This window comes from Coenobita brevimanus, chromosome 103 (genome assembly GCF_032717465.1).
Source record: "Coenobita brevimanus isolate Jiangsu-jjx chromosome 103, ASM3271746v2, whole genome shotgun sequence".
NCBI lineage: Eukaryota > Metazoa > Arthropoda > Malacostraca > Decapoda > Coenobitidae > Coenobita > Coenobita brevimanus.
In genome coordinates this window covers 27558000-27568410 of record NC_137056.1, presented here as the reverse complement: position 1 = coordinate 27568410, position 10411 = coordinate 27558000, and the positions used below count along the sequence as shown (strand labels likewise).

General features: G+C 44.9%; 1 protein-coding gene across 1 annotated transcript; it reads right to left on the bottom strand.

The window, feature by feature from the left end:
* Positions 1 to 1430: 1430 nt before the first annotated feature.
* On the bottom strand, positions 1431 to 3912 carry LOC145415655 (uncharacterized). Its single transcript, XM_080284872.1, has 2 exons — positions 3904 to 3912; positions 1431 to 3428 (listed from the first exon to the last, which is right to left on the bottom strand). Exons 1-2 carry the CDS (start codon positions 3910 to 3912, stop codon positions 1431 to 1433), a joined length of 2007 nt encoding a protein of 668 aa, XP_080140998.1.
* Positions 3913 to 10411: the final 6499 nt, after the last annotated feature.

The following is a 10411-nucleotide window of genomic DNA, read 5'->3' as shown; positions in this document are numbered from 1 at the left end:
CTTAGACACAATTAGAATGTCATCCAAATAGTGATGAACCCCAGAAACACCCTTAAATACTGAACGCATTAACTTGTTAAAAGTTGCTGGGGCATTAACTAATCCAAAGGCTAATACAGTGAACTGAAACAGACCCTTATCTGTGGGGAAGGCGGTATACTGTTTACTTCCCTCCTCTAAGGATACCTGCCAATAACCACGACTGAGATCGATCTTGCTGAAAAAGTTATTACCACCAATACTTGCAAATATCTGATCTGGGTCAGTCATTGGTTCACTGTCAAACACAGTAAGGTTGTTTAATTTCCTGAAGTCAAGGCAAATTCTGTTAGAGTTATCAGGTTTCTTAACAACAACCATGGGAGTGGAGTATGGGGAGTTAGATGGTTCAATTATCTTCATCTTTAACATATCATCTATTTCTTGTTTGACTTGAGCTCTTAATGCATAAGGTATCTTATAGGGTTTTGAACGGACTACTTCTTCATTAGTCAAGTTGACCTGATGCTCAATGACTGACGTTCGGCCAGGCATATCAGACATTACGTCATCATATTTAAGTAATAAGTCATTTACTTCCTGCTGTTGATTTGAAGTCAGGTCCTGGCTGATGTGCACGTTCTTCCAAGTTTCCTTCCTATCCAGGCTCGGTAGTATCAGCTTGTGTAGGTCGGCATCCTCCTCACATTCCACTACAGCTGCAGAACACACCGCTTCACTGACCTTGGAATCATCAGGCCTAGAGACATACCTCTTCAACATGTTAGCATGAAATGTCTTGCTCTTGCCATTTATGGTAATTATGTAATCCATTCCACCCTTCAGTGCCACAACTTTGTAAGGTCCTCTCCACTGCAATAAGAGTTTGTTGTGGGCAGTTGGCAATAAGAGCAATACCTGATCTCCTACCTTAAATTTCTTATCTTTAGCTTTCTTGTCATAGTAGTACTTATATCTGGCTTGTGACTTCCTTAAGTTCTCATGAGCAAGCTGGCAAGTCTCTTCTAACTTCTCCCTCAATTCAAAAACATATTGATATGTGGTGCGAACTTCTCCCTCCTTTTCTCTATCCCACAGTTCCCTCAGAATACTGGTTGGTCCCCTGGCTGTCCTTCCATATAACAGTTCAAAGGGTGAGAAACCAAGGGTTACCTGGGGCGCCTCACGGTACGCGAATAACACTGCCGGCAGGTACCTGTCCCAGGATGAGGGCTGTTCGGCACACATCTTCTTGAGCATACTCTTCACGGTCCCGTTGAATTTTTCCACCAGGCCGTTTCCCATTGCGTGGTATGGTGTCGTAGGAAGGTGCTTGATCGACAGTAGACGTCGAACCTCATCCATCATTCCTGAGGTGAACTGCGACCCTCTATCTGAAACCAGTTCTTCAGGCACTCCCACTCTGGAAAACATGGTCATTAGGGCCTCTGCTACTTGTTCAGTATCGATGTTGGGTAATGCTGTGGCTTCAGGATAACTTGGGTAGCATAGTCTACCAGTGTTAAAATATATTTGTTCCCGTTCTCACTCCTAGGCTGTATGGGTCCTATAATATCTACGGCCACACGCTTGAACGGTATATCAATAATGGGCACTTCTCCTAATGGTACTTTCCCAACCTTACCCTTAGGTATAGTCTTTTGGCATATATCACATGACTGACAGTGTCGACGAACATCTTCTCCCATTCCTGGCCAGGCAAAATCTTGCTGAAGTCTTCCTAAAGTCTTACTAGCCCCAAGATGTCCTCCAAACATGCATTCGTGTCCTACTTTCATTACTGCACTTCTTACTTTAGCGGGCAAGACTAGTTGTTTGAATTCTCGTTCATCACCATAATATATCTTATATAATAGTCCATTTTCCATAATTACCTTTGCCTTACCCTTCTTGTCTAACCACTTTCCGTCCTGGGCCTTCTCAAACCATCGCTTCAGGGTGACGTCCTCTTCCTGTGCCTTCTTCATGTCGGCTGGAGTCATCCGTAGCTGGTCTGTTAGGTCAAAACTTCGTAGTGTCTGTCGTGATTGGGGGGTGTGCTTTGCTGCTGCCCTGGTCACCACAGCACTGACAACCTTTTCCTTAAAAGGATCATTATCAACGAGCGGTGTAGCATCTGCAATGTTGCCAATTATGAGGTCATATATAGGAGTCTCCATGCACACAGCGACAGCTCTACCAGAATAGTAAGGGGAGACTATGGTGATTTCAGCTAAGGGATACTTGCACACTTGGGAGTCTATCAGCTTAACTAAACAATGTTTCCCTGTTAAGCACTCCCGTGGTACTAAGCTTTTCCTCACTACCACTGTACTACAGCCTGTGTCTCGTAGTACCTCCACCTCCTTGCCACACATAGTACCTCGTGTAGTTGGCATGGCTGCTAGTGCACTCACCACCTCTACAACATGTCCACAGCCCAATACTTCTGCATGCGCACATACATCCCTCTTTTTCTCTTTACTATCATTATATCTTGATTTGGTAGGGCAATCATAGGATTTATGGCCAACTTTGTTGCGCTTATAACATTGCACCCCCTTACCAAAAGTTGTAGTGTAAGCAGACTTTCCTGCTTGTTTGAAGTCGCCATCGTCCTTGGTTGCTTCCTGACCTTTGTGGGTGTGCTGGCTATTGGTCCGGGCGTTCTGGTACAATCCTCCGTGGGCGGTGGCATACCTCTCTGCCTTCTCTCTCATGTCATCGAAAGAAAGAGGCATTTTCTCACGAATATACATTTGTAAAGGTTTACCACACATTTTCAGAAATTGCTCCGAGATAAATAAGTTCGTTACACTCTCATAAGTCTTTTCACAGTGCTCCGATAGTTCAATCCACCGGTTAAGGAAGTTACGCAGGCGAGTTAAGTACTGAGCCACATTTTCACCACGTTGTGGACGAGCTGAACGAAACTTCTGTCTAAAACCTTCCTCTGTACATTCAAACCGAAGCAGTAATGCCTTTTTAACCTTCTCATAATCCCCCACCTCATCTTGACCTAAACGAGAGTACACTTCTAAGGCAATTCCTTTTAAGTATGAACCCATAAGGACCGCCCATGATTCTTTTGGCCAACCGGCAGTCTTCGCAAACAACTCAAACCGGCGCAGATAGGCATCTATATCGTCGTTTTCATCATCGAACACTGGTAACTGTGGACCTTTCGCTCGAACACCAGGTGGTGCTGTATTAACAATAGAGTCATGCCTATTCATTGCCTGTAGTCTAGCATGCTCGAGCTGGAATTGTCCATCCTTTTCACGTTCACTGGCCTCTCGTTCACGTTCTTCACGTTCATGTTTACGTTCCCGCTCACGTTCGCGTTCCTGATGTTCACGTTCCTGTTTCTGCCATTCACGTTCGCGCTCCTCACGCTCCTGGATTTCTTTTGCGTGTGCAATTTCTCGTTCACGTGCTTCATGTTTACGCTGTCGATCTTCACGTTCACGTTGTCGATCTTCACGTTCACGTTGTCGATCTTCACGTTCACGTTGTCGATCTTCACGTTCACGTGCTTGTTCTTCACGTATAAACGCGTGTAGTTGATCACCCTCATAACCTAATTCACGACCTAAATCTAGTAATTCTTTTGTAGACATAGTAAATAAATACTGAATTAGAATAACCCAAATAATACCTGCGTAAGCCTGGTCCTGTCACGGTCGCCAAATTGTCATAAAACTCTTAACCGAGCATTAATATGCTCCCCAGAAATATTATCAATAGAGTTTTATAAGGTTCTTTGCATCATTGCACACTAAATCCTTACTGACCAGGCAAACACAGGTATCATCAAACAAAGTAAAGTTTTCATATCTATATATTCAAAACAAATATTCACAATATTTACAAACAAATAAATTACTTGTCTTTAATGTCGGTAACTTCAAACAAGCACTTCACCTCTGCCATTGTTAAAGGTACCTCAGACAATTAATAACCTCAAAGTTAGTTATTCTTATTACAAGTCAGTATACTTAAGCAGAAACAGCATCTTAAATGCAGATTACAAGAATATCAAATAAATTTGTATATTAACGTTAAGTTAAAGTTAATAATGAAGGAATGATTGAGTCGGGAGTCACTGAAGCACGGCCCAGGCTCGGACCACCACACACCTTCCCGCCACCGACCGTAACCTTTCTGTTCCTCACTGACCGCAGCCATTAACTTACTAAATAAATTGAAATCATCACTGATTCACAGCACTGCAACAATTTCTCAAATAAATTCAATTGCACTCGATTCCAAAGTAGAATCACACGGAACGGTATACAGCTGCACTAGACACTCGTGGCGGTGGTGGTTAGTCCGAGCAAGGGCAGGGCTGCCAGGTGACTGCCGACTCTAAGCTGGTGAAATCCCTCCTCACCTCCTATTGGGAAAATGAACTTAACTTTAATACCGACTCGAGAACTAATGAAACATTGATGCATGAAAATGAATCTACATATCCAACAGTCACACGCTGGCTGTGACACTCCTCCAACCCCGAGGGGGCCCCCCCACCCCTGCCCTGACCTGCATCAGTCAGTATCTGTCCAGCTCTGTGCGTGAGAATGGCGCTCCGTCCCGACTCATCGTCGCTCGCTTCCTCCTCGCAAGTGATCAGTGCTAGTGTGCCTTCGACCTCTACACCGGTGAAGGAACTGCCGACGGTGAGGCAGAAGGGGTTGAGCACTCCAGAAATTAGAACAGAGCTGGACAAAACTGTAAGTACTACTCTGGATTGTGGCAGTGAGAGTGATACACTTACAGCAAGCAGTGACGATTTTGCAGTGATTGGTGGTGAACCCTTTACCATTGACAGTGACAGTGATGAAAGTGATCGTGTTGTTTCCCCCCCACCACCCCCAACTTACTCTGGGAAAGGGAAGGCGCCTATGGGGAAAATTGGTATTGCACGTGGGAAGGGAGTGAAGCGCAGACTTACATCTCCTACACCAGGCCCTAGTAAGCATTTCCCATCACTTTCCCGTTCCCCTAGCCCTATTGCCCTCACATCATCTTCATCTTCTGCTGTGCCCTCTCCTCAGTCTACATCATCTGAGGAATATGAATTCCCAGAGCCTGCAAAGCGAGGGAAGGCAGGCCGTGCAGGCCGTGCAGGCAGGGCAGGCCGGCCTAGAACAAAGGGGATGCATGGCAGTTGGAGGGCAAAGCTGGGCGATAAGCAAGGTGATAAGCGAGGTGATAAGCGGGGAAGAAAGGGTCAAGTTTCACCATGCACCAGGTCAGTAACCCCCCCGCCTGCCCCCCGCTCAGCTCCCTCACCCTCGCCCACTCACCGCCCCCGCACTCACCCCCCTCCCGCTCGCCTCCTGCCTCACCTCCTGCCTCACCCATTGCCTCACCCATTGCCTCCACCTCAGCTCCTTCTCACGGGGAAACGAGTGCAATGCGACCTGCCACTTCCACTGAACCACGCACAGGGAAGGTTGATGCATTTGTTTGGTCTGACGGTGCAGATTTTCAGCCACACAATCCACCGTTTGATATGACAAATGCTGGAATACAGCCTGCCTTTCCATGCAGCGCAGGAGATGATTTTGTGGACTACTTCCTGGCCTTCATGGATGACGAAATCGTGCAGCATGTCAGCGATGAAACCAATAGGTATGCAGCTCAGAGTGCAGCAGAAGGGCTGGGACCTATTGGCTCACCAAAGCAAGTGTCGTGGTTGCCTGTCGGGATCAGAGAGCTATATGTGTTCTTTGCACTAATGTTTTTGATGCCCCATATCAAGAGACATGAGTTGGAGGAGTACTGGCTCGTGGATGACATTACTTCTATCCCAATATTCGGGAAGTATATGTCACGGGATCAGTTCCGACAGCTGCTAGGATACCTGCACTTCGCTGACAATGGAAACCTGTTCCAAACTGACCCTTTGTGGAAAGTGAGGGATTTTCTCAACAGGATTAGGGATCGATTTATGCGATTTTTCCGTCCTATGCAGAAAGTCGTCATAGACGAATCCCTGGTATTGTTCAGAGGACGTCTCAAATTCATGCAGTACATCCCCAGCAAACGCTACCGCTTTGGGATAAAGTTCTTTGTGCTGTGTGACTGTGAGACGGGGTATATCCTTGATTTCGTCATCTACTCTGCTAGCACAATGGATGTGAACAGGAAAGACCCCCTTGGCTTCTCTGGCTCTGTTGTAAAAGTGCTGATGGAGAGGTATTTTGGTGGGAATCATGTGCTGTACACAGACAATTACTATGCAGCACCGAAACTCTCCAAATACCTGGCTGAACACGGCATTGGCACTGCTGGCACTGTACGGAGCTATAGGAAAGAGTGGCCAAGTTTCCCAGAAGCATCATCCTCATCCAAGGGAGATGTGCACCTGAAGAAGTCAGACAAGCTTCTGGCGATCAGGTGGCATGACAAGAAGGTCGTGAATATGATCAGCACCATCCACAAGGGGGAATTGCAGAGAACTGGGAAGGTCAGCTACAGGACGGGAGAGCCAATCATGAAGCCTGATGCCGTCATTGATTACAATGTCAACATGAGACTTGTTGATAAGTCTGATATGATGATTGGCGAAATCGACTGTCTCAGGAGAAACACCCGATGGTACAGGAAGGCTTGCCTGCACATGCTCGATATGTGCATGCTCAACGCCTTCATCCTCTACAAGACACAAGTCGGGGGCATAAGGCAACCATCCCTGAGACAGTTCTCCAAGACTGTCGTGCAGCAACTGCTTGCACGATTTGGTCAGGTGACGGCATTGATCCCGAGGCGACACTCTGACACACAACCTGACCGTCTTGAGTGCCGCAATTACATGAGCCGACACCAGCTTGTGAAATTGCCTCTTACAGCAGGCGGCAGGTTGTCACAGGGCCGCTGCAGAGTATGTCATAACACCACACGGAGGCCTCGGACGAGAAAAATGAGCACACACCAGTGCCTGGAATGCCAAGTCGCTCTCTGTGTGACTCCGTGCTTTGCCGAGTACCACTCTCTGAGTAAATACTGAAAGTGACAGTGATATACAGTGATGCGACAGTGACGTGCTTTACCAATAATTGTATAATGGATAATGTAGTAATAAGGGATATTTTGCCTAGAAAAAATTGTAAATATTGGCCAGTATAATAAGTGATATTGTAATAAGAGAATCTGTGGCACTTGTGTAATTCTGCGGCACTTGTGTAATTCTGTGATGCGACAGTGACGCAATATAGTAATAAGTGCAGTGTAAATATAATGTATATTGCCCAGATTATATGTAAAATAATATTAGAAGTTAGAAATAATGAAAAGATCGTGTGAAACGTCAGTGAGCGGGTGACGCCGCAGTGAAGTGAGGCGCAGCCGCAGTGAAGTGCGGGCGCAGCCGCAGTGAAGTGCCTTTTACCTACCTCAGTGAACACAGAGTGGGTGTTTATCGTATGTACAGTGTTCATACATGTTTATATTACTATTATGAGAGAGTGGTTGGCATTTGGTACTGGTGTGTGGGGCGTAAAATAGTGATTTTACATCCCTCACTTCTAACGGCTCTGCCCGTCCTGTGAAAGTCAACAAAGTCATGAAACCTACATCAATGGAGAGCTAAAGGTTAGTACTTTCTAATGGTACCTTATTTTTTTCTCTAGCTTTATTCTGTGCAGAGTTATTAAGGTTTAAAGGTTTGTTTACATTTGGCTGAAACCCCCGCGGGAGCAATTGGACGATAGTTAGAGGGTTGGGAATGGTCACCCTTCTTTGGGACTGGCTGAATGAGAGCAAACTTCCACCAAGAAGGAAAAGTACAAGTTGACAGACAAAGGCGAAAGAGTTTGCCTAGGCAGGGTGTAAGCACAGAAGAACAGTTCTTGAGAACAACAGGAGGGACTCCATCAGGCCCATATGCCTTATTAGCACTGAGGCCAATAATGGCAGAAAATACATCAGCTGAAGAAATTTTAATGTCAGCCATAAGGAAGTCAGAGGAGGGAAGTGATGGAGGAACAGCACTGGAATCGTCTAAGGTGGAATTGGAGGAGAAAGTCTGAGCGAAGAGATCTGCTTTATCAGTAGAAGAAATAGCTACAGAGCCATCAGACTAAAAAAGAGGAGGGAAGGATGATGAGGTAAAGTTGTTAGAAAGGTTTTTGGCAAGGTGCCAGAAGGAGCGAGAAGAGTTCGAGTTAGAGAGTTGAGAGAATTTTGTACGGATGAAATTATTTTTAGCAGAGCGAAGAATAGACTTAGCACGATTCCGGGCAGAAATGTATAAAAGGGGTGGGTTGGCTCCGGTACCTTTTGTAGGCCCTCTCCTTGTTGCGGACAGCATTAGAACAAGCGTGATTAAACCAAGGCTTTCGTGCATTAGTCAAAGGATATGAGTAAGGAATGTATGCTTCCATGCCCGAGAGAATAACCTCCGTAATGCGCAAGGCACACCCAAATGGTTCCCGGCCATGGAAGCAATAATCATTCCAGGGAAAATCAGAGAAGTACTGCTTGAGGGCCTCCCAATCCGCAGCTCCAAAGTGCCAGAGACGACGTTTTTTTGGAGGGTCCGCAGGCCGCACCTGAGCAATAGGACAGGTTAAGGTGATAAGGTTGTGAACAGAGGAGCCCAACGGAGAGAAAAGATTAACAGTATAAGCAGAAGGATTAGTTGTAAGGAAGAGATCAAGTATGTTGGAGCTCTCTCCAAGGTGGTCAGGGATACGGGTAGGGTGCTGTACAAGCTGCTCTAGGTCATTAAGGATAGAAAAGATGTAGGCTTGTTCACCAGGTGGATCAGTGAAAGGAGAGGAGAGCCAAAGGTGGTGGTGAACATTGAAATCTCCAAGAATGGAGATTTCAGAGAAAGGAGAAATGGATAGAATGTGTTCCATCGTAGAAGTAAGATAGTCAAAGAATTTTTGATAGTCAGTAGAATTAGGAGATAAGTAAACAGCACAGATATATTTAGTCAGAAAATGACAGGATAGCCGAAGCCAGAGTGTAGAGAATCCAGAAGAATCGAGTTCAGGAACACGAGAGCAAGATAAGTTGTTGCGTATATATACACAACAGCCACCTTTGGCTTTGAAATGAGTATAGAGAAAGTAGGAGGATACAGAAAAGGGTTTGCTGTCTGTTGCCTCAGACAGCTGAGTCTCAGTTAGGTAAAGAAGGTGAGGTTTAGAGAAGGAGAGGTGGTGCTCAACAGAGCGAAAGTTAGAGGAAAGGCCACAAATGTTACAGAAATGAAGAAGAGAGTCAGACAGTGGTTCCAGGCACCTTGAGTCATCACCGGGAGAGAGGCTGAAGGTGGGGGCATTTATGGTCCCCCCCCCCACCTGGGGACTCCGAGGCTATGTTATTTGACGCCATTTTTTTTGAAAATTTTGAAAAGGAAATGTGGTGTGTACTGTGCATGTAGTTTGGTGTTAATAGTTGGAGAAACTTGTATTGGAGAACATGCTGGCCTACTCTCTGTGTTACTGAGACACTGAAAAAGTTCAGCAAAGGGGGATGGTCGGGACATAGTCCCGAGGGCTGATGAAACGGGAGCTCCAGCTCTCCCTGTCATCAGCTTTCCATCCACCTTGGGAGTACTGCCCTGCTCGACTGGTGCTATATATATATATATATATATATATATATATATATATATATATATATATATATATATATATATATATATATATATATATATATATATATATATATATATATATATATTGTTACGGAACAGAGAGAGATAATGAACACTTCAAGTGAGAATACTAAAATCACTACTGTCCTGCAAAGTTCCAGGTTCAAAACAAAAGACTTAGGTAAAATTACAAGTTAAAGTTTAATGCTCAAACTAACAACTAAACATTCAGGACTCATAAGGATAATGTAATGGCAAAACAGGTTACATATATGGTTAACTGCAATAGCCTCTATTAACACGAACGTAGAAAGAGCAAATTTATCTAAGTCAGCCCTGATAAAGTGAGAAAACCAGATAATGCTTAGTTAAAGCAAGATATAATATTATTACAGATACAAAATATTACTAATACTGGCTGACAGTAAAAACCTCACCAGGCTTACGAACCAACGCCCCATGCTATACAGTACAAGAAAAATGGTAATAACACTTATACTCAAATTATACAGCAGCTAGATGGCTGGAGACTTTCTGAGCACTCACAAAAATAATAATACACTCTACAGGGGAGGACAGAGATGTGAACAGAATGAGGAGTAGATGTAAGTGGCAACTAATGTAGAGACTGAGCTCATTATATAGGGGGCTGGCAGAGCTTGATTCAACTTGTAAGAAGGACGCGCAAATGAAGGCATAGAGAACGAAGAGTTGACACTCCTGCTCTGAACAACAGAAAGAACGACTTACTCTACTATAAGGGGGAGAAGGAGGGAGTGAGGTAGAACACACAAGCCTGGTCACTATGGAAGCCAC